The sequence below is a fragment of the Sander lucioperca genome, chromosome 11, assembly GCF_008315115.2.
Source record: "Sander lucioperca isolate FBNREF2018 chromosome 11, SLUC_FBN_1.2, whole genome shotgun sequence".
NCBI lineage: Eukaryota > Metazoa > Chordata > Actinopteri > Perciformes > Percidae > Sander > Sander lucioperca.
Window position 1 is genome coordinate 28,491,993 of NC_050183.1, and position 24,959 is coordinate 28,516,951.

General features: G+C 41.4%; 1 protein-coding gene across 2 annotated transcripts; it reads right to left on the reverse strand.

Annotated features, from left to right (window-relative positions):
• LOC116058882 lies at positions 1-24,956 on the reverse strand. Of its 2 annotated transcripts, none has more exons than XM_036006830.1 (15): positions 24,785-24,956; positions 19,818-19,943; positions 17,128-17,283; positions 16,629-16,767; positions 14,586-14,755; positions 14,063-14,197; positions 12,109-12,294; positions 11,478-11,950; positions 11,032-11,174; positions 9,613-9,834; positions 9,065-9,304; positions 8,116-8,249; positions 6,838-7,152; positions 706-6,737; positions 1-119 (listed from the first exon to the last, which is right to left on the reverse strand). In XM_036006830.1, the coding sequence occupies exons 1-14, from the start codon at positions 24,836-24,838 to the stop codon at positions 1,281-1,283; spliced, it is 7,950 nt and encodes a 2,649-aa protein (XP_035862723.1). In that variant the 5' UTR covers positions 24,839-24,956; the 3' UTR covers positions 1-119; positions 706-1,280. The 2 variants fall into 2 exon arrangements, with proteins under 2 accessions (XP_035862723.1, XP_035862724.1); XM_036006831.1 differs by lacking the exon at positions 1-119 and having other exon boundaries at positions 2,471-2,553; positions 2,708-6,737.
• Positions 24,957-24,959: the final 3 nt, after the last annotated feature.

Here is a 24,959-nt window from a genome sequence, read left to right on the forward strand (position 1 = left end):
GCCTCTTTATTGAAATGGGAAAACCTTTTGCAACTGATAATTTAATTTGCGTCTTTTGTCATTCAACTTGAATATATATTTTGCAAGTGACAATTAATATGCAAAGTGACAATGCAATCCTCTTTTCAGTTTAAATTATTTTGACCAAAGAATCTGGTTTCCATATGTTATGTTTACTCAACAGCAGCAGCTGTGGCCTGCCTGTCAACAGATTCGCCACACAGTCACAAACATACTGTATTACTGGTGATTTTCAGGTCGCATCTCATATCTACTGCGGCGAATGTGATTGTATGAGTAAGCTACCACATCACAGCCACCTATGACAAAAAGAAATTGAGAAAATATGATTGCAAGATGCATCGAGCTGGTTTTGATCTCTCTGGAGCAAAAACACATACACTTTGCATCCACAGCTCGACGCTGCGAGCTACTCAAACTCTAATGTTCCTTCTGCTCCCAGTAAGGTATTAATGAACTACGTCAGTAGCCAGGTAACATTTTGATGGCTTTATTTGAAACAGCTGGTTACCTGGGCTTATGTAAGAAATATTTATCACGTTTCTTTCCTCGCGGCTGTATTGACCACTACAATACAGCCCCCTACGACACTACACATTATGACTAATAAATACCTTTAAACTGTGACGATACTGTCAAAATACACAATCAGTATTGACTGAGTTAAATTGTCACCATTAAAACGTATTTAGTAGTTATAATGTGTAGTGTCGTAGGGGGCTGTAGTGGTTAATATAGCTGGGATGTGCCAATCCAAGGTGATAATGTGACACAACTATAACACACATATCAACACTGGGAATTACAACAGAGTAGTACCCGGATGCATTGACTTAAACCATTGCCGGTTGGTGCGGTTCAATCTGTCTAGGTCAAGATGTCCCGACACCACTGGTGGTGCCTGGGCCTACACAGCTGCCCCACACAGCCTCAACACTGCCACACAAAGCAAACAGCTGACGTGAAGGCCTGACTGGTCAATCACTGTCATCAGCTGAGCTGTTTCAACACATCGAGCACTTCAGTTTTGGTGATCACTTTACAAGATGTCTAAACAGAAGCCTCACATATTGAGTGTATAATATTTGCCGGGTAAAACAGCCATCCTTTATGCAACATTTAATATCATAAAATCCCAGTAATGATGACATTACTTTAATTATGACATAAAGTTGCCAATTCAACTAGGGCATACTACTTCCACATTTAACGCCATGGGTTACTGTGCAGTTGTAAATGCAGCTTCAAACTGAAAGCAGTCACTGTTGTTTACACTTTCCAGAGGGGCGTTTTGGACTTTGAGGATCCTTGTTAGAGTCCTTTTTACTCTTTCTGGATTTGCTGCGAGGAGTTTGGCTGATGACTGTCTGAATCTGTACAGGACTCACTTCACCACCACTTGCCTCAGCCCCATGCATGTAATTGGGAGCTTCTGAGACAACCTCTATCGAACCAGCTTTCCCCCCAGTATTTGGGCCTACCCCTGCTGCTTCTCCAGTCATGCACACTCTCTCATTGTGAACAAGGTAACCAGCCTCTCCAGCTACCTCACTCGTTGCAGTAAAACATGCAGTTTCTGCCCCTGCTGAGCCTGGATCCGTTTCCAACACTGAAGATATGGCCTGGTCCACCACTCTAATCTCTAAATTAGATGTTGGTGATACCTGACCAGATGCATTAGTTGCTCTGTTATCTAATCCCTCTCTAATTCCTAGGTCAGAAGTGACCTCTGCTTTGCCTTTTTCCAAAGTGAGATCTCCACCTTCACTCTGTTGAATTTGAATTACATCGGTGTTCTGGAAATCAGACTGAGTCGTTTCTCCCTCAGCTACTTGTCCAGATGCCAATATTCTACTACTGGCCCCTTTATCTTCACTGGACATATAAACCTGTCCTGTGGCCACCCTGGATGGTCTCAGTTCCTCTGAAGATGTGACCGCATCATCCATGTTAGCACCACTCACTAACACTTGACCAACAGTGTCTTGTCTCTCAAGAATTTCCAGAGTTATGTCTCCTCTCTGGGAAGAGTCTATCCCTTGCCTTACTTGATGTGTAGTACCTTCCCAAGGCATTTCTTGGGATTCAATCACTGTTGACGTTGCTGCAACCTGAATCATCTCTGCATGTTGACTGATAAACCCTGATAAACATTCAGGCTCTAAAGACTGAGAATCCTCTTCTAACTGCTGGAAAGACTTAATTCCTTCTTCCTCAACGTGAGAACTTGTGCCTTTTGCATCTTCTCTTTCCCTCTCTTCATCTTGGTCATCTGAAATTCTAATATTTTGCTGTATATATGGCGCCTCTTTTTCTCCATCACTTACACTGCCATTTGAGATGAGCTCTTCCACTTGAGAAACTGTGTGGGATGCATCTTCTTCTTCACTGTCTTCATCTGAGATGAAAGTTGTTTGATGTTCAGGTGACACCTCTTTCTCCACAATATCCTCCTCTTTTGCTCCATCTTTAATGTTGTCTTCTGGGATAAACTGATCCTCCACTTGGTAAATCACACTTCCTGCAGCTACTCTTCCAATCTCTTCATCGTTGGAGATGCTAAGATGTGGCTGTATCAGTGATGTCACTTCCTTCGCAATATGCCCCTCTTTCTTTCCAATATCCATATTGTCATCTGCAAAGAGCTGATCCTGCAATGGGGAACTTCTTTCTGATACAGCTATACCTTCAATCTCTTCATCATTGGAGATGCTAAGATGTGGCTGTATTGGTGATGTCACTTCCTCAACAATATGCTCTTCATTATCTCCAATATCCATATTGCCATCTGCAGTGTGTTGATCCTCCAAAGGAGAATTTCTTTCTGATACAGCTTCACCTTCAATCTCTTCATCTTGGTAGTTTGTGATGCTAACATTTTGCTGTATAGATAACGCCACTTCCTCCAGAGTCTCATCTTCCTCTTTCTCTGGAACATTTATGTCATCATCTGACATTAAGGTATCATCCACTTGAGAACTCGTGCATGATGCACTGTCTTCATCTTGGTCATCTAAGAAGCCTATATTGTGCTGTACCTGTAACACCATTTCCTCCACAGCATCTTCATCTTTCTCTTCATCAGTAATGCAGTCACCAGAGATGTTCTCAATTTGAGAACTCAAAGCACGTTGTCTTTCAATGTCTTCATATTGGTCATCAAAGGTGCTGAGACTCTGCTGTGACACTGCATCCTCCACAATATCCTCCTCTTTTGCTCCCTCTCTTATGTTGTCTTCTGGGATAAACTGATCCTCCACTTGGTAAATCACACTTCCTGCATCTACTCTTCTAACCTCTTCATCATTAGAGATACTAAGATGTGGCTGTAACGGTGATGTCAGTTCCTCCACAATATGCTCTTCATTCTCTCCAATATCCATATTGCCATCTGCAATGTGCTGATCCTCTGAAGGAGAATTTCTTTCTGATACAGCTTCACCTTCAAACTCTTCAGCTTGGTTGTCTGTGATGTTAACATTTTGCTGTATAGATAACGCCACTTCCTCCAGAGTCTCCTCCTCCTCTTTCTCTGGAACATTTATGTCATCATCTGACATTAAGGTATCATCCACTTGAGAACTCGTGCATGATGCATCTTCTTCTGCACTGTCTTCATCTTGGTCATCTAAGAAGCCTATATTGTGCTGTACCTGTAACACCATTTCCTCCACAGCATCTTCATCTTTCTCTTCATCAGTAATATAGTCACCAGAGATGTTCTCAATTTGAGAACTCAAAGCATGTTGTCTTTCAATGTCTTCATATTGGTCACCAAAGGTGCTGAGACTCTGCTGTGACACTGCATCCTCCACAATATCCTCCTCTTTTGCTCCCTCTCTTATGTTGTCTTCTGGGATAAACTGATCCTCCACTTGGTAAATCACACTTCCTGCATCTACTCTTCTAACCTCTTCATCATTAGAGATACTAAGATGTGGCTGTAACGGTGATGTCACTTCCTCCACAATGTGCTCTTCATTCTCTCCAATATCCATATTGCCATCTGCAATGTGCTGATCCTCCAAAGGAGAATTTCTTTCTGATACAGCTTCACCTTCAATCTCTTCAGCTTGGTTGTCTGTGATGCTAACATTTTGCTGTATAGATAACGCCACTTCCTCCAGAGTCTCCTCCTCCTCTTTCTCTGGAACATTTATGTCATCATCTGACATTAAGGTATCATCCACTTGAGAACTCGTGCATGATGCACTGTCTTCATCTTGGTCATCTAAGAAGCCTATATTGTGCTGTACCTGTAACACCATTTCCTCCACAGCATCTTCATCTTTCTCTTCATCAGTAATGCAGTCATCTGAGATGTTCTCAATTTGAGAACTCAAAGCATGTTGTCTTTCAAGGTCTTCAGATTGGTCACCAGAGGTGCTGAGACTCTGCTGTGACACTGCATCCTCCACAACACTCTCTTCTCTCTCTCCATCACTAATACTGTCTGCATCTGCATTGACTTGATCATCATCTACTCCTGATTCTGATGTTATATTAGGTTGATCATCATCTTCTTCTTTGTGGCCAGGGCTACTGTCTGTTTGCAGATGTTGCTCTAATGTTGAAATAGTTGGCACATTAGAGCCCTCTACCTGTACTTCCTCTGATATCAAATGTGAATCATCCAGATCTTCTTGTTGGTTAGTTAAAATAGGGCTCACAGTTTGCAATGATGGTCTTGCTTCAGCAGTCAAGATATCTGTCTTTGCTTGACCTTGGTCTATTTTATTCCCTTCACTAGGATCCACTCTTAGTTCTGGCGTTGCTTCTTGTTTAGGGATGGACCTCTCTTCACACACATTCACAATGTCTGTTGAAATCTCATTTGGCGGAGATGCAGACAACTCATCACCTGCAGTATTGAGACACACTTCAGACTCTAACAGTTTCTCCTGCACAATCTTCTCCTCATCATTGGTGACAGGAGTCATTCCCTCCATATTCTCTTCTGCCTGCATACTATCAGTGATGACAATGACCTGATTTGTTTCTATGTCTGAAACAACTTTCTCTGCTGGACTGACATCTTCCTCCAGGTCCCTGTCACTTTGATAATCTGTGACTTTGTTTGATTGAGGTTCCAACCCAACTTCAGGACTTCTGTCCTTTGGACCTTCAACTATGCTGAGCTGTTTTCCTTCTTCTACTTCATCTTTCGAAGGTGCTGCTTCCTGTCTGCCCACATTTTCTTCTGTGCTAGGCTCCTCTTCATGTAATGTTATGACATGCTCTGATGTGTAGGTGATCACATCTTGCTTTTCTTCAACTGTATCATCATGCATGTCCTGAGCTAGATCACTGTCATCCATAAACAGATTATTCATGATACCTTCTTCCTTTGAAGGCTGATGAGTTTTAGCTGTTTCAGCAGTAATGATGGTATTCACAACACTAGTGATCTTGTCTTCCTTTGGTGAATCTATTCTACATGCTTTTAAAATTTCACCAGCATCCGGTATTTGCTCCAATGGCTGAATTCCTTGGAACTGGTTTACACTGACCTGCCTAATCCCAACTGGATGTATCCCAGCTGGCCAAATTCCAGCCTGTCTGACTTTGGGCTTCACTGTTACCACATGTCCCATTCCCGGCTTCCCAACACCAACTCCCAAAACAGGGACCGTCCCTAACCCCACCGGCCCTGGCTGCCCAACCCATGTTTGCCCCATATTGCTATTTACTGCAACAACACCCCCCTTTATAGCAACAGTGTGTCCTGGCAGAATGCCATACACACTCCCCTGGGCTGCTGGGCCTAAAACCCCCTGAGGGGGAACAGCCTCTTTAACCAGGATAGCACCTCTGGGCAAAGTGCCCTGAGGTGAGCCTGGGTCCACCCCCTCTACCTCACACAGACTACTCTTTTCTTTAACTAACATATAAGTACCATCAGGATTTGGCCCTACTATTTTCAAGCCCTCCGCAGGGACTGAGACCTGAGGCACACCTGGTCCACCAGGTAGCAACAGGGAGGGGCTTACTGGACTGGCAGGGCTGTAAGGGCTTTTTGGGCTCTGAGTGCTCTGGATAACTGGCCCAGAAGGAGAGCCTTGGGGTCCCCTGATTAGGAGTCCAGAAGAAGTACTCTGGGACCCACTCACTACATACATGCCTGGTAAATTGGCTCTAGGGGCCCCACTTGCCAGCAGAACCGTGTTCTGAAGGCGTGGTTGAACTACATAGTGCATGGGCTGCAGTACAGGGCTGGTGGTGTAGTAAACTGGCTGCTGCTGAAGTATGACTGTCTGGGTTTGACGGGGCAGGGAAGCAGAATGACTGATGTTAGAGGAATGACCGATGTTAGTAACCTTGGAGGGAGGAAGTGTCATGGGTGGCAGGGCAGTGCTTACAGTTCTGACGGATGATTTAGAGATGTTAGTAGATGACATGACCTTTTCTGTCTTTATATCGATATGCTTTGTTTCAACACTGCGCTCCATTTTGGGCTTAACGACAGGTTCAACAATATTGACTGTGGTTTTGACAGCACCTGCCATTGTGTGTGTCAGGACGGGTGTGGGTGTTGGTGTAGGAGGCGAACAGATCTCAGCCAGGGTCTTGAATTTAAACCCGAGGTCATCGAGGAAGTGTAGGTCGTTGTCAGACTCCAGGAGGCTGCAGCAGCCCACTGAGCCAGCAGAGGAGCCCTGGCCCTCAAAACCATACTCCAAAAGGCCATCGTTCAGTGGGACAGCACACATCGCTTTCTGTTTAGGGCAAAAAACATAGCACGAACACTGATGTCAATAAACTCTGAGCACCTGTTTGTATGTGAAAGATCTGGTGAAAAAACAGTTGATATTGCACCTGTGAGTAGTAATCTTTGAGAAAAGCGTCAGATAGGGCTATATCATCAAACAGAGATGTGGTGTGTTGGACACCAAATTGTTGCATGCCGAATGCAGCACCGCCATTGCCATAGTTGTCCCTTGAAAACCGGTAGATGTTGTCAACCTCTATAAAACTTTGGCTGATTTCCTGAATGTTATACACAGATTCATCATAGATTGAAGTTTTCTGATTTCCTGTTGTTTTGGAAGGAAACGTGTTGAAGTTTGGCACTGGTGCACAAACTTTCTCCCGAGTACCCAATTTGATTGGAACACTTTGGAGTGGCACTTCCTAAAAAAAAACAGAAGAAACAAAATGTTACCTATCAACACATACTAGTTTGATTTTGACTTGGCAATATGGGCGTGGGTGCAAAAAAGCATAGGCTATAGGTTCAAAGTTATGAGACTCTAAACCATAAAATCACCACCATCAGCTGTGTTTTAAATGTGCGACTTTAAAGCAGGGATGTCATACATTTCAAAAAGAAAAGTTTAACTTCTCAATGAAAGTGGATGCTTCATAATTACTTATCATGCCCAACTATAAGTGGGAGCAATTTTATTCAAAGGTTAAACATGATTCCAATTATTATTGAATAGGTGCTTGAAAGATCAGTTTTTAGAATATTTGTCCATATGTGCACCCAATTGAAATGATCGTTGACAGGAGTCGCCTTCGACCCATGGGAGTAGGAAGCATTCAAAATGTGGATGGGACAATCTAACGGTGGATCTCCTGGCGATTCTGGTTCCTTGGAACAGGTGGTTTGATACTTTTATATTTGTATATATAAAAGTATAGTATATATAGTTTTTTTTTGGAAAAAAAATATATATTTTGTAATTTCATCCAGAGGAAGTGGGTGGCTCCAGATTACATATTTGAAGATATTAAAAAGATAAAAGTACGGAAATTGATTTGATGACAAATTCAGAGCCATCTTAATTATGACCAGTCATTGTTTATTTAAACTTGAGGATCTCGGACACAGCGTTCTCAAAAGAGCGCTGAGTGGATAGACCGATGCATTGACATGGTAAAAGTGTGTGTGTGTGTGTGTGTGTGTGTGTGTGTTTGTGTGTGTGTTATTATATGATAAAACTAATAATTTTATCATATAATAGCTCCGGTGCCCATGTTTATACCATGCTTTGCACTCTAACATTGCAGATTGGTTTCTACACAAACGTTCATTTTCGATAATACTCGCATTATGTTTGATTCTGTGTATTGGTAAAAATGCCTGCTAACCTTATCCTCGCCTCTGCCTTCAGTGTGGTAGGACATGAGGTGTTCTTTGGCATCAAATGGCAGATCACTAAATTGGTCAGGAAAGATGGTGCCTGCTCCTCCACACTGAAAGAACAGCAGGAGAAGCGGGATGACTGCAGAGAGAAGCACAGCATTCAGATCAATGTAAAGTGAATTTAAGTCAAGCTCAAAGGGGCTTTTTACCTCTGGCGTCAACATTTTCTAATTTCAAGAGATAAAAAAGCAAAATCAAAATTTTAACCGACAGTGACGAGAATAAATCCAACCTTTGAGAATCATCTGTTGTCAAATGTATGTTAAGTCAGACAGGTGGTGACTTAAAGCTATAGTGCGTAGTTTCTGTCGCACCCCATGAGCAATTCTAAGTAATAACAACAAAACTGTTGCCGCGTCCACATGATAAAAGCCTTCCGTGATCTCTCACGCGCCCCCACTCCTCCACACAGTTGCTAGTTGCCAAGGAGGACACGGAGGATTAAAAAAACATGATGGACTCTTCGGAAGAGGTCATTATCTTCACTTGAGTTTCTGCACGGAAAAGTCACTTCTGAATATAATTAAGTCCAATAAAACATTGTGCCCCCCTCATATGTCTAAATCATGATGTCAGCTACTTTTCCCTGTACTGCAGTAATGCAATACACAGTGTTTTAATTTTCAGTAAATATACTTACTGGCTTGCTAAAAACTAGCAATACACTCAAACAGTATGCAGAAAATGGAATAATGCTATATAAATTCAATTAGTATAAAAGTGTCATGAATATTTATTCAGGAAAAGTATTCAGCCTGTTTGCTTGCCGAATGCAAAGACGTCTAAGTAATTTACAAGATATACCTTTAGAAACATTTGAGTAGGTCAGTAGCTACACTGTCCTTATGATGTGAAAGTAATGTGTGCTAGGGTGTTTGTTGAAGCTCCACTCACACAGCAGTAAGCACATTGCCGCTAGCATCAGGCCGATAGCTGAGGCAGAGAACTTGGAGGAAGTACTTCCTAGTCTGGCGGCCTTTACCCTGCAGTCCCCTGTGTCCACACAGGTACAAACGTCCACAGTAAAAATTTCATTGGCCGGGCAAGACAGACCCTTAGCGTCCACCACCTCCACCTGCAGCTGGTATGAGCCGGGCCACAGCGCCTCACGGGAGTGAAGAGCAGCACTCGTCTCTAGAGAAAACAAAGCACAGAGGGCTGTCAAACTCACTCTGTGTTATCATTATTACCAAATCTTAGACTCTGATTTAAGGGATGAACGTCCTTGTAATTATGATCTGAATTTAAAAATGTCTCTAACTTGAGTTTTGTTTAGCACTTTACTGAATAATAGTCAAGGCATTTTATACCTTGATCAATTTCACTGTGAAAAGCTCTTGCTAAAAAGAAAATTATTAATACGATTACTACTGCAAGAGGAAAGAAAGCAGGTTGTATCTGTTTTTGTCTTCTGACCCGAACCACATAGCACATTTTCTTACCATTGATGACTTCTACGTCCCAGCTGCCTCGTGTCCCTTTAGGTATGATTCTGAATGTAAATGGAGCCGCGTTGGGACTCACATCCTCATCAAAGCCAGTAACATTAACAGTTTTGACATCAGAGCAGAGAGTGCTGCGGGTGGTGGTCAGGGTGGGACAGTGGTCATTGTGGTCGAGCACTTGAATGGCTATTGTTCCCGTGGCTGTCTTTGACGGCATGTCTGAGAATGACAACAGTTCAGTGAGTCAAACAGCACACAGACTGGCACACCTATAGCCCAATGGTTAGTGACATATAACTGCAATGTCCCCTCTCTCTCTTGCCCCCCATTTCCAGTCTGCATCTACACTATCATCTGATCCGCTGTGTAGTGTACAGGTCAGGTCATAGTAACACCTGCACTCAGGTGCTCCAGCTGTGTGGAAGTTCAAACGTAGACTAGTTTGAACAAAAGTTCTAACTTAAGTCAGAGTTTGCGTGCTACTAACAATTTGGTTGCACCCGCTGAAATAGTTCTGACGTAGGCATAAGTTACAACCTAAATCTTACAGCTCGCCCTCAGTAGGTGTTAAAAAGCGGTTGTCATGGCGGCATCCTTTTGACAGGTGGGATAACGTGGAGGATAGATCTGAGGATTACCGACCTGCTGGCAGGTTAGATAACCTTTTAATTAACAGCTACTCATTTATAATAAGAATAGCTATCATCATGTTTGTTATAACATTACAATTGCATCCGCCCAACAATAACCTTGTACAGTAAGTTATATTATATTACCCCAAGGTTAGTTTGACGTTTCACCACCCGATTTCACTGTTGTTACTTTGGACTAACCTCACTGTAACTAAGAGGAACCATACGTCTCTGTGGTGCAACCAAACATCAATACAACTTTAGTATCAAACTAGCTGGTTTCAACGTATGGTTTAGTGTGGATTTTACACCCTTTCCTAAGAGAGAACTTACGTACACACAGCTGCTGCAACAGGCTGCTGTTTCCTGCTGTAGCTTTACACAAAATCAATGACTCAAACATAAGTCTTGGAGATTTTCAATTTTTTTCGGACAACATTGTCATATCTGAATAATCACAATTTTAAAAAGTGTTTTTGTAACGATGTCAGTTTTTTTAAAAGGTCTATTAAAACTGACAGTGGATGTACTGTATGTTATTTCGCCGTTATTTCTTCATTCTATGGCTGACACACCTTGAGCCCCCACGCGGTTTGGCAGGTTCTGTCAGAGATCAGTGTGCTTTATTTTGTAAATCAGCTCCAGTTTATGAGCTGCTCACTGAACTCATAAACGCAGAGGTGATAAATCATGTTCAGCAGGGAAGGCAGAGCCTGTTTGGACAGAAATGAAGCCTTCACGTTGACAATAATTTTACAGGAATTTAAAGGACAAATAGGATTACCTTTGGTTATGGCCAGGATCTTGGCAATGTAGGTACCATTCACCAAGAACGGCGACTCTCTATCTGGTACCTTGATGAGTTTAATCTCAGCTGTTTCTTTATCAATGGTAAACCATTTGTCTGGATCATAAGCTTTGGCATAACTGGAGCACACACAAAAAAAAAAAAAAAAAAAAATCACAGAAATGTAATAATTTGCAACAGTAAACTGTTCAACGTTTGGGGGAAAACACTTGTTTCTGATCCCCTCACTTGAAAATTATTAGGACATCATCATCATCAGGGCAAAATGCTAATCAGTCCAATACTTTGGTGTAAAACATGCTAAACTAAGATGGTGAACATGGTAAACATTACATTACAAAGTGCCTAAGTACATTCTCACAGATCTGCTGGCTTGGCTGTGCACTATTCTGTTCTGCTCTGTTAACTGCAGCTTGACTAACCTGACATCTTCAGCTGTTTTTCCGGTGTCTGGATCGACAGCAGTGAACACTGTGATCACGCCATCCTTGGGTGCTTCCTTTGGATCCTCTGATACAGGAACCTTCTTGGTGTCAGGGATGAATGCAGGACCCTCTGGCACGTTATTCACTGCTATCTTAAGGGGATAGGTTTTTGCCGGAGGCTTTGTTCCTGGTTTGACACCTGGTTTGACACCTGGCTTAAGTCCAACACCCACTCCAGGCTTAAGTCCTCCTTCAAGGCCAGGATCTAGGCCCAAGCCGACACCTACATCCCCACCTGCATCCAACCCCAGGTCTGCTCCACTTGCGCCACTGGCTCCGGGAACCAGAGGACCACCCTCTCCAACCTGAACGTCCACATCCATCTGTAAAGCCTCCCCCTCCACAAAAGGAGCTACATTCCTAATGACCAGGCCGAGCTCAAGTTTCTTGACTTTTTCAAAATCCACGGCCTGTTTGGTCGGGATGGAGCATGAAAAAGGTTGCGAGAGAGGACAATAAGAGATCAGAGAGCAGCAAGCACATGTTAGGGAGCCACCCAACACTAGATACAGTAAGTCACAAATAATTATAATCAAAATACCACAGTATTTAAAGTTACATAACGTACCTTAATCAGCTTAAGGATGCCCTCATTGGTTTTTCTGTCTGTCTCAATGGAGAAGAGATTATTCTCATTTCCTTTGGCGATCTCGAAGACAGTCACCCAGTTGTCTGTGTGCGCAAGGTCATTGTCCAGAGCTTTGATTCTCATCACAACTACGTCAGCGACATTTTCATCCACGTTGCCATTGTACTGCAAACAGAAAAAAAACATGCAGTCTTACAGTTTTATTCTTTTCTGTACATAAAACTCATAAACACTGGGAACAGACAACATTAGCTGTCAGTGAACACCAGAAAAAAAAACGCCCACAGCATCCACCCTGAAGACATCAAAGGCCATGGGCCAGGACTACTTATTAACTTTCATTCTCAAATATCTGAAGCAGTTCCACATGGAGATATATTTCTTTTAGTTCATTTCATGCTGACAGGTTCTTGATTCTACATCAAGTCAGAAAAAACACATACACTAGAGGAAAACACATACATTAAAATATGAGTTGAATCTTGAATAAAAGCATTTCATTTTGGTTTATTGGTTTTGATATGTGCATTTTCGCTCACTGCTGGCTGGACTACTCTGTAGATGCAGATTCAGGATACCGAACCCCTAATAAAAGGATGTGAGGCTTGGATAAGAGAGGAGGATGACAGCAAACACTTTCTTGACTATGATTGATCCATTTGCCAAGCAAACTTTCAGTTAGACAAAGAACATGTTGGTCAAAGGGAAGAGTTAAGAAAGGAAGAAGAAAGTTGTTAGAAAGCTTTATTTTGTAGAATTGCATTGATGTTTTGAACTCACATCTATACTGATTCTCACACAGCAGCTTCTACTGTGAAGCATATTGCTGTCTTTTAGTTGTATTTAGGACACCGTAAGGAAATTGGTTTGTTTTTTTGAACTGGAACGTGCGTCTGTCTCCGTCTCCGCTCGGGCTGGAGACTTGAAACAAAAGGTAGGACAAGGTGCTACAATACTTTCCCTGAGAAAGCGTCTTTTCATTTGTTGAGCTGTTGTCGTCATGCGTCAGTGATTGGCTCAGCTGTTTCATGGCGATGCGACCAGTGATGTGACTGGCTGAGAGAGTAATTATTAATCACCACACCCTCTGGTCTATACCCCCACCTTCAGCGAGATGGTGGGAGACGCCCACACAGTCCCTGCGCCCAGGATCCAACACTTTGTGCTGGTCGATGCACTTGGGCGATTAAAATAGGGCTCTTAGTGTTTAAAGGGGTACTCCACCCATTTTACACACCAAGATAATTTATTGGTCATCACCGCTGTGAAAAATATACATAACCCTGATGATGTCATCAGGCACATTTGTAACACATAGCCTGATATAGTATGATCTGACATGGGCCTTTACCACGCAGGGAGGCGCTAACAAATGATGCTTTTAAGTTGCATTATGGGAAATGTGGTATTAAGTACTTTTGGACATTAAACGATACTGGGGACTACAAGTCAGGATATTTAAACCTCTGCTGCACAGACCTGTCTGTCTCTTGTAAGTCCTCCAAGCTTATGGAAGTGCAATACTAAATCAAACATTTATTCTTCAAACCATATTTAATTACTAATTTGATTAGTATAACTGAAGTCAAATAAAGAGGGATCATGATCATTAGGTGCGTATGTGTTACAATGTACCAAATATTCACGTTATATTGCTCTTTTCTATGGAGTCATTGACGTGGGGAAGGGGACTGAGTATCCAGGGCCCTCATGTGAGGAGGGCCCAAAAAGATGCTAGAATGAATAGTTGTGGATGCGGGGAGGGGCCCATAGAAAATGCCTTTCTACAGGGCCCAGAATGTTGTGCTACGCCGCTATTGATAACAGAACAGAACCATTGTTAATGTTAGTAAAGTTCCACCTGGGCAAAAGGTAGAAACTAACCAGAGGAAATGAAAAAAAATATTATAATAATATATGCCATATTCCTCACCTCAGATTTTTCCAGAGTGGGGATGTTATCATTGATGTCCAGGACTCTGATCTCCACAGTTCCTGTCCCAGTTCGCCCCCCTGGTGCCCCTCCCAGATCACTCCCATGTACAACCAGTTTGTAGAAGTCACAAGTCTGTCGGAGGAAAAACAGATGCATGCTTTAGTTACATGATGAAATGTGATCATACCATGCAACCACTCACAGCTCTTTACAGCGTGAGAAAGTAGCTCAGGGCAAAATACTGCTGCTGAAAAATTTCTTAGAATCCACCTTGATTTGACACCTTGACATTTCAGAGAACATTTTGTTCCAACTAAAGTTTTCCCATCGTGTCACAATTCCACTTGTAAAAGTGTGATTTGATTACTTGATCATTGATTGTGAACTACAGGAGGACAACCTGACTCTACAGGAGATCATGACTCAAGAGAAAGGGTTGACTATCCTTTTATAGGTTTCATGTTGTGAGAGACTGTCAGCCAGCTCAGAGTGTTTTGCGTGCAGTGAGCAGTCGCCTCACCTCTCTGTCCAGGGTGGCCTCCTTGACGTACAATTGGCCTGTCTCTGCGTCTATAGTGAACATGTGACCTGTGCCTCGTGGCTCCTGGCTGGCGATGGAGTAGGAGATCTTTGAATTATCTGTTCCAGCTTCGTCATCATCTTTCCCCTGGATCTGCATAACTAAGGTCCCTGCAGTGGATCCCAACAATACAAGACCTTTTCTGTAGAATCCATCACATTTATGCTGTTCACACATACACTGTATCCAGTTATCCAGTTTAGATTTAATAAGACAGCATTCATGAAAATGCTGTGTGATACATGAATCTCAAATGAATTTGAATTAGATTACAAACATAACCATCAACTACCAACCCTTATCATATCCCACTCACATCATCATGCTACTCCCTGGTTTACTACTGAGTCCAAAAATAGGTTTCTTTTCAGGAGAGGACAGACCATTTTTATTTCTATTGGACAGACATTAGGGAATAGGTTCTTCTTGTCTGGTCTTTCAGCAGCTCAACCCCTGGTGAGTGACTCCCTGGACCTCCTGCAGTTTGCATACCAGGCAAACATTGGTGTGGAGGACGTCATCATCAACATAATCCACTGAGCCTAAACACGTTGTTTGACTTCTCCAGCTACTTCCTCCAACACCATCTAGTGGCAGCCTGTGACTGAGACATTGTCTGCTGCATCATGTCATCATGAATGACAACGTGAAGGAGTCGAGAGCCCTGATGGAAAGCTTCGTAGGTTGGTGTCACAACAACCACCTCCACCCATAGGCGCCAATACTGTGGGTGCTCCGGAGCTCGATCACCCACGTGTGCCAGACTGCCAGTAGGCTACATTCATTTAAAATCAAACGTTGCAGTTGGTGCTCAGTGGAGCGTCTGTCATAGTGTGATTGGTTATGTCGCTGTCAGTCCCCTGCTCCATATCCTATCCATCAATCACAGCGTCTCTCGGATGAAAACGCCTCTCTAGTGACCCCTCTCCATCCCCCCACTATACAGTGCGTGCATGTGCATTATGTAATCAGAGTGAGACTAAAATGGACATATTTGTTATTAAAAAAGCAAAACCTAATGATGCGATGATCGACGACATCCACCACCAGTGCAGAGAGTTCCACCAGTGCCCTGTCAGAACCCTAGGCTACTTGACAGGTGACATTGATTCTTAATTTCCCATGAAGCTGATCGCGGTTACGTGTCAGTTAAACTTTTCATCTCCAGTCCTATCTGTATTTGTGAGAAGTGGCGCTGTCCTGAGTTGAAAGATAGCCTACTTTACGGCTTTATTATCAAGTTAATAGGCGTGTGTGTTCGTGTCGGCCGCTGTCCATTTCCTAAAGTTCTGAAATACAAGCATTTTTTGACTACTTTTTTTTTTAAAGGGCGTGCGCCCGTGAGCACCCACGGAGGAAAACATAAATCAGCACCTATGCCTCCACCAAGGAGCTGGTGGTGTAATTCCTGGGAGAACACATGAACAATTACCTGGACAACACCCAGGCCCTCTCCCGGAAGAGGCAGAGCCAGCTGTTCTTCCTGGTTTAGTTCTATACTGCTACTCTTGCCTATACCTCTCCTGTGTTTCAATGTCTTTGCTGTTGCTGCTTTGACACCTGAATTTCCCTGCAGAGATTAATAAAGGTTTTTATCTTATCTTGTAAAAATAAACAAACCTGGGCTACTTTAAAACAGTTTGAACAGCAAATGCTGACCTTCATTACAACATTATTATGATGGGATCACACCAGCAACAACGCCAAATCTTCCAATGGCACTTCCTACTTCCTCGGATCACACCCATCTTTAAACTCAGCCTTCATTCTGATCTTAAGCACACATGTGTGATGTTTCATGACTGCATCTTGCATGGCTGTGGCTCTATCGCGATGACAAAAATCATAATAATAATAATAATAATCATAATCACATATAAAAACCTGGCAAAGTACTCAAAACCGCCTCCGTGGTAGTAGCTGCTACCGCTGGACCGCAGGAGCAGGCTGAAGGAGAAATAAGTGTTTAAAGTTGGAGCGTACCTTTTTTGCTTGCCTCACTGATGTTGCCAGTATGCAGTTCAAAATAAGGAGTGTTGTCGTTCATGTCCAGGACTATGACATTCAGTGGGATGTCATCCTCTGCTGCTGTTCCATCTGTGAATATAGCCCTCCCGGATAGCTGCATCAATTACATGAAGAGATGGGAAAGGCTTGACGGTTTTGACGTGGTTTGGCATTTCTGCACACCTTTGCTGCTTGTTAAAACGTAATTGACATGCTAATCACATTGGCTTGTAGCTTCTTCATCAACAGAGATTTAATCTACACATTTACAAATTACTGTAGACAAAACTTAGACAGCAATCTGAAACACTTGGGAGCTGAAACATCACTCAGAAACAACATTTTGTCTTGAGGAGAAACAAGAATGTGTGAGGGGAAGCTTAGTGACTGATGAAAACTGAGCTGTGTGTCCCACGCTCCCACTCGTCTGCAACAGTTTCAGTCCATACAGTACAGTCAAAGGCCTGGGACTTACATTGAAGAATGGAGTTTTCTCCCGGTCCAGCTTAGCAGTGATGCGTACAAACCCGGTGATATAGTCCACCACAAATAGGTTGAAGGGTGGCTTGTCAGCTCCTGGTCCGGATAGATAATATTTCACCTCCATATTTGTTTGTTTATCCGAGTGAATCTGTCAACACAACACACACAGAGAATTCAGAGACTTGTAAACGCTGTTATGATTGTTGCCATTTTAGTGCTAAATTAAAACACGTTTTGATATGTTATGGCTACTGCTGAATGGCACCATGAAAACATCTTGAGTCATTGCTTTGGAGCAGACGCCAACCAGAGCTGTAAACCAGAGCTTCACCACATTAAGATTCTTTCATTACTCCATTCAGGAAAAAATCATCCCACCATGCCCCAGACAGGAGGCTGGTATCAGTCTCCTCAGCTAGCTGGATGGGACATCTCGACTTATAACATTAAGTTGGAGCATTGCCACACATGTATTCAGAAACAGATAAGATAATGGGCCCCAGGGCACATATGTAAAAGGCCCTACTGGTCCCTTCACCCAGCCACGCTGCTGCTAGCAATAGTGTTAGCCCTTACTGTAGAATGCCAGCCTGACATCACCAGACCAAATTGGAAATGCAGGTTAGTTTAGAACCTCTCAGTCCATTTTCGATGCCAAGGGCCGTTATCAACAGGCATAGACCAAAATGCCTTTGGATGCAATTGGATCGACCTACAACCAAAACGTGATGTGGCGCAGAGCGACAGAAACAGACTACAGCGAGCAGAGATGAGCTGTAATGGTGTAGCATCAACATGTTTGTGAACCAGTGTTGCTGTTTTGCCATCAGATAAAAGTTGTTTTCACTTTTCCTGGGAACCAGACGAATCTACAAGCCAAGTTTCATTTGAGATTTGGTCTGGTGATCAGGCTACAATAGAAAGTTCCACATTAGCTGCACCCATTCATGTTGTTTTGGAAATTGCGTCAACCACACTCCCTACATTCATCGTCTCAAAAACTCCCCAGATAAGATGAATGGTTGTGATTGGCCGGCAGATCTGTCCAAAGTGGGGGCGAACCAAATTCACCTGCCAGAGCAAGTAAAACCTGAGCTTGCAGATTGGCCTGGTTCCCAGGAATGCTGCTGTTGGTTGAAAACTCCACCTGAAAAGGCAGATCTGCCACAGCACACTGACATTTTGTCTTCACGAATATTATACAAAATCTCTTTGACTCTCCAGCAGTGTTGTAGTACTCAAGATCGGTCTCAAGACCACTATAAAGGTTTCGGTCTCGGAATCGATTGCATTTTTACTCAGCCTTGTCTCAGTATCAGATAAAGAGGACTCTGGATTTTATTTCAAGACCACAACTGCAGGGATATCACTAAATTGCCTGTGCATTGTCGGATTTGTGTGTTAACATGATAACTATGATTCGATGTAAAACGTCCTGCTTCAAATGCAACCAATAACATGACTCATTTCTAATTTGAAATTTGTTAGTGGATGGTACAACATTGAAAAGTAGTGTTGAATAAAGATAGTTAAGTTGATTTTATCCCCTTAGTGTTTGTATTTGTTTTCTCGTAGAAACAAAGGGGAAATCCGTACACATAAAATTCACCTTTGCAATCCTTTTTGATTATTTTATTGAGGCATTTCTCAAGATGCACTTATGGCAATGAAAGAGGTGAATGAAGAAGAATCTTAATTAGTTTTCTGTGGGTGTTTTTTGTTTTGTTATTGTGGATCTTTCAGATCAATTTAAGGAGTGCATATGGTTAATATTTTCCATATGTTATCGCGTCACGCAGTGTGGGACTCGCTTTGGTCTGGTCTTGACTCGGTCTCGATACACTGGTCTTGGTGTTGACTTGGTCTTGGTTTAGGGGGTGCACTCCAGTAAGAGATGTTAATAACAGGCTCCTGCATAGGGGGCCTCTTGACTCTGACATTTGAAATGTCTCACACAGGCCTTCACTCAAAACGGACGTTCATGGTACACTGTGTTCAGCTCTACTCCACTTCTTACCCCTGGCAGGTGAAAAAAATAACTTATTAACGCCTGTTGTTAACAGTCTGAAAGGCATTTTGTTTGGCACGTTCACACTGTTGTAACAACAGCAAGTTGAAAAGGATTTATTCACTGAAGGTTTTCTTTGCAAACCAGCCAATGACGTGACAGAAACCAGTTCTTTGTTCCTCGTTTTCTTCTTGTGAAGCTCACTTTAATTTGCCAGGTTAATCCACACATCATGATGCCAACATATGCTAACTGTGGGAAATAAGATTTTATTAAAGGTGCTCTAAGCGATGTTGGGTGATGTCACTTCTTGTTGACGTTTGAAGTATTGTCAAACAAAAGGGAGGCTAGATCGCCCCTCCCTTCTCCTCATCCCGTCCCCTCCCCCTCCCTTCCTTGTTCTTACCCCCCAACCCCCACTCCCAAATCCAAATCCAAGTCAGTTATTGGCTGGAACACTGTTTGTTATGTTTGGTGGTGCAGGTTGGCGTAGTTTGTTTTTGTTGCCATTTGTGGAGCCTGGGCTGTCTACAGAAACCACTTTTTTACAGTGTGTTCAGGGGACAGGCAGCTAACAGATAGTGAGGAGATGTTTGCTGTATGTGACAAAAAATGTTGTAGCCTAAAAAACGCGTGACATCGCTTAGAGCATCTTTAAGCAGAAGCCTAATGACCTTGGCAATGAACTCCGTGTTGGTGTAGTCTGTGTTCTCCATCAGCTTAGTAGGAGGAAGGATCCACTCCCTCTTCGTCCTCCTCAGTGTCATTGGCCTCCTGTCTCTTGCCTCAGCGCTGAGCACCTGAAAGCAGACAGCAGAGCACTTTTTAATGGAGACTGCAGGGAGCAGTGTGCAGCGCTGGATGTACTTTGTCTACTTTAGAAAGCAAATGCTGGCCTTCCCTCCTGAAATGAGGGAAACTAGTAGTGTGAAAGTGTGAGAGCTCAGGTGAGCTGAGGTGTGGTCCAGTTCCTGAACATGAACACAGATCACTAAATGTGAATAATGTTTGGCATTCAGCACCTGTTCACACTGAGAAAACTATGTCTCTTTGCCAGGACGGGGTGGCTGGATATTATTAAGGAACTTATGTCACGATACCATATAATTGAGATTTTCTGCGACACAGCAAGTTTTTTTTTTTTACCTTTTTTACAACTTTAAATTATGTCCCCAAAGGACAATTTTGTATGTTTCACGCTGATGGTCACCCATGCTGACCTCACCAGAAAAAAAAAATCAACTGCACCAAAAAGTTAAATCCTCATATGCAATCTTTATAATAAAAGGATGATTCATTTGATTATTATATGATTAAATGTGAGGAAAAAATAATATTTCATCCTCTCCACCTCAGTTCTTTCAGTTTCTGGAAGAAATTATGTCTGTTTTTCCTCCACTACAACAGCGTTGTGCCTCCTTTATTACAAATATTTCTGAATAGAGTCGGTTGAAATCTTTTGCAGAGTCACACACCTACCTAGATTTAAAGGGGAAATAACACGGACAACTATAAAGTGTAATGCAAAAATAATAAGGTAACTTGTGCCCTGAAGATGTTTTCAGAATCTGATATGAAATAGAAGGTATGCCCATATAAACATTGATGAAAGGTGTAATTTATTTTGGAGGGTGGGTAAACTACTGTCTTTTTCACAGCAGACATGTTGGCAGGAGGGAAATCCCAGGAGTAAATAATAGCATGAATGATCACTCAGGAACAGAACAGAGCCACAAATACAGTCACAGCTGTGGAATGGGTTCAGAAATATCCGTAATAAAGAAGGCACAACACTATGGTAGCGGAGAAAAAACTGAAATCATTTCATCCTGAAACGTAACTGAATGAACTGAGTTGGACGGAATGGAAGAGATTAAATGATTAATTTCCCTGTAATTAATCACATGATGTTACAATGAAAATAGTATTTGTTCTTCTCATCATTGTTTTTAGATTTTAGATTTGAAATCTCCATGGATTTGTTGCTGGTTATGATTTCACATTAATCATAATTGTAATAGAAGAGAACTGCAGGATGCTGCTGAACAGGTCACTGACTGCTAGTTCAGCTGTGTAATCCCTAATGTTAGAAATTATAGAAAGTAATTGACACACACACTGTGATGCGTAGCGATGCCCAAAACAAGCATACAAAAACTATTAGCAATCGTAAATAACTGAAAGGGGAAGAAAAATACATATTAGAAACACCTCGCGTAAAACTTTATTTCAGAATGAGTATTATTATCTGATAATATAGTCTTATAATAATAGTCTTGTCTGTTTTTGTCAGGTTTGATTTTTTTTCCTTTTCTTTTTTTGAAGCACATTGAGTCTTGTGAAATGTGCTATATACTATACATAAATATGATTTGGTTTACATCATTTCCAGAACAGGTCCGGCTCTAACACACAAATGGAACCAGCAGACTAAAGATTATTTATCATATATGAATAAATGAATGACAAATTTTATTAGTGTGAAAAAAAAGTAAGTAAGACACCATTATTTATAAGAAAGGACCAGATACCAGAACAGCAACAAAAAATAAACAAATGAAGCTTCTTGTCTTCTTTGCCATGCTTTAGAGCAGGGATCTTCAACAGGGGGTCCGTGACCCCTAGGGGGTCCTCAGAGTTAGTGCAGGGGGGCCGCCACATTGTGTTAAAAAAATCTTTTAGAATTATTATTTTTTTTTTTTAAATGAAATATTAGGTCTGAAAATATACATTAATATGAATCCAACATATTAATAGCAAATATAAACTGGCCTAAAAAATACACATTGAAGCTAAGCATACTATTGGTAAGGTAGCCACTATAGTAGCCATACAGTTAAGCTTAAGGATCAACTGTACCTTCCAAATGACGCTTTTATCCAAAAGTGACTTCCATTAAGTGCATTCAACCATGAAGGTACATGTATGGTATGCAATGTTAAAACATGATGTATAAATAATAACCATTTATTTTCATCTATTTGGCCCAGTTTAATATGCAACTCAATTGTATAGAATATCCGTATGCAATATAGCATGTATGTACTGACTGTACTGACTGTATTGTTCTTGGGTTTGTATATTATATCTAATTTGGATGGGTTATTATTCGTTTTGATATAACTGACAGATGAAACATATACATCTAAAGTGCAACCGATATAATGTACTGTATATGGGACTTCTAGCCGTCCGTGTCCCTGGTTAGGCTTTTAGAAATGACACACATGGTAAAACACGATAAAATAGACATACACACTAACAATTGAAGCATACAAACAGGCAGTCTCAGATGCATAAAAACTAACAGTAAAGCAAACATGGAGCAGCAGCCACACAAGTCCATGCATAAAGACCAGCGATGCAGCAGACAAATTCTAGCTGACAATTCAAGCCAACAGTCACAGAAATACATAAAAACCAACAGGGAAACAAACCCAGACAGGCACGCGTATGTAGCTAAGGATAAGGAGTAAAGACATTTACTAAAATAACAACTAAGAATTAACAAAAGTAAATAAGTAAGTAAATTATACTGTGCTGTATCAAACATGACTTAGTGTTTGCAAATTTCCTTCTGTTTAAGCCATAGTTTTACCTTAGTATTAAACTTGATCATTTAATTTTGCTTCGCATCCCGGTGACAATTTAACCTACTAAGCCCCCCCCACGGACAATTTGCACTATCCTACCCCACCCATACTGTTCTATTTATTTATTTACAAATGAACATACTGTAATTACACCTATACATAGCCATATTCTACTGCTCTTCATACTATTCATCCTGCACATACACTTATTCTTACTACTCTTATAATGTCAATGATGACACTGCACATAGCTGTACATACTGTACAGATCTGTCTATATGGTTCATTCAGAATATCCATATTTATTCTGTTTTTCTTATTATATATTCTGTTAATACATTGCATATATATTATCTATATTACTACTAGTATAATGTCACTGCTACTACATTGCACATATCTGTACATGTTGTTCATACATTGTTCATATTACAGCCATATTTATTCTGCTCTTATAACACTGCAATATATTTCTTGTCCTGCCTATTATATTCTTTATATTATATATATTATATTCTTTTAAATCAAGGCTGAAGACCTTTCTTTTTGATATTGCCTTTCTTTAAATCTTATATTGAAGTTGCAGGTTTTTTTTTTTGTCATTATTCCAGATTTCATTGTGTGGGTTTTACTAAGAAACCAGCCTTTTACGAATAGTAAAGGGTTTAAAGTTAAAATGAAATACGATCACTAATTACAACAAAGTGTGAATTTCAACTGGTTGACATGAGATCACTAATCAAAATCTAATTACAAAAAGTGTGAATTCAACCAGAAGGGAAGTTTTTCCTTCCAAATAGAGAAAGAAAGACTTATAGTGACGACTATATTTTAAAATAAAAGTACTTTTTTCGACGCCGGAATTGGTGGCAAATAAGACACACGTCCCAGGGGGACCAATAGTGGAATGTAAAAGGAGAGTAAAAGTAATCTCGTATTTTATCTGCTTTTATATGTTTAACTGTTTTAACTGCTCTTCAATGTTTAATTTCTTATACTGCACTGTAACTTTTATTGTCATATTTTATCTGTTTTTAATTTTCTTTTAATTGTTTTAATGTAAAGCACTTTGAATTACCCTGTTGCTGAAATGTGCTATACAAATAAAGCTGCCTTGCCTTGCCTTGCCTATGTTCCACCTGTCTATACTTTGTATATCACATTGCACTTTTCTGCTTTTTTTGCACTTTTGGTTGCACGCAAACTGCATTTCTTTGTCTTTGTACTTCCACTCTGCACAATGACAATAAAGTTGAATCTAATCGAATCTAATCTAATCTAATGTTTTTATATCAGATGGTATGGTATTCCAAATCTGTGGGCCTTTAACTGAAACATGACATGTATAAATAAGTGAATAATTAAATTGTTTGTATATAACTAATAACTAACCAATAACTAAAAAAGAGTAGGGCAGGAAACTCTACCATACAGCACCTTTTAACAGACACACAGACGGACGGACAGACAGACGGACAGACGGACGGACGGACAGACAGACAGACAGACAGACAGACAGACAGACAGACAGACGGACGGACGGACTCTTTCCAGCACATATTTGTTCCGGCATGTCTAAGAATAGCAACTCCATGTTACATGTCACATGCGTGTGGGGTGTTCAGGCAACCCGAAAAACAAACAAAACCAAGCTGACATGAAGTGATCAAACAGCTTTAAAATCAAAAAACAAAATGCACCAAATGTGCACTCTCTCTTTACCAATGCATTATTTAGTCATCCAGCTTTTTGTTTTACATATTATAGTATGTGTCTGCTGTAACTGAAGATGATCTGCAACCCGGCGTGGCTTTGAAACAAACAATTACAGTAAAGATGTCATGTATCATATGACAGCTTTACTTTAATTGTTTTTTATCTACTTAAGCTAAGCTATACTCATCATCAGTAATTGCATTTCTTAAAGTACGATGTAATTCACTTGAAGAGCGAATCCCTGTCCTGCAGCAACACGTCCCAACCTGGCCTGCAGCGGGCCCTGCTGTGTCAGGGTGGAGGTTTGGAGTAGCTTCAGGGTGAGTACTCACCAACGCCAGCACTAGCAGAAGCAGCTGCCCCTCTGTGTAGCAGAGCCGAGCCATGAGTTAAGGGACGCCACACATGAAAAACGAAAACCCACTGAGGTCTGCACAGAGCAAAAAAGATTAGCCTTGAATAAGTCCTGTTGGAGACACACCTATATTTTCTTTACCCCCGCCCTCC

What these genes read in the sequence shown, in the direction of transcription:
- LOC116058882 (XM_036006830.1), bottom strand. Translation starts at nt 24,838, where the DNA reads ATGGCTCGGCTCTGCTACACAGAGGGGCAGCTGCTTCTGCTAGTGCTG. An exon ending in GGACGTAGAAGTCATCAATG is followed by an intron (nt 9,305 to 9,612) that starts GTAAGAAAATGT and finishes TGTTTTCTCTAG; the next exon opens with AGACGAGTGCTGCTCTTCAC. An exon ending in AAGGCAGAGGCGAGGATAAG is followed by an intron (nt 7,153 to 8,115) that starts GTTAGCAGGCAT and finishes GTTTTTTTTTAG; the next exon opens with GAAGTGCCACTCCAAAGTGT.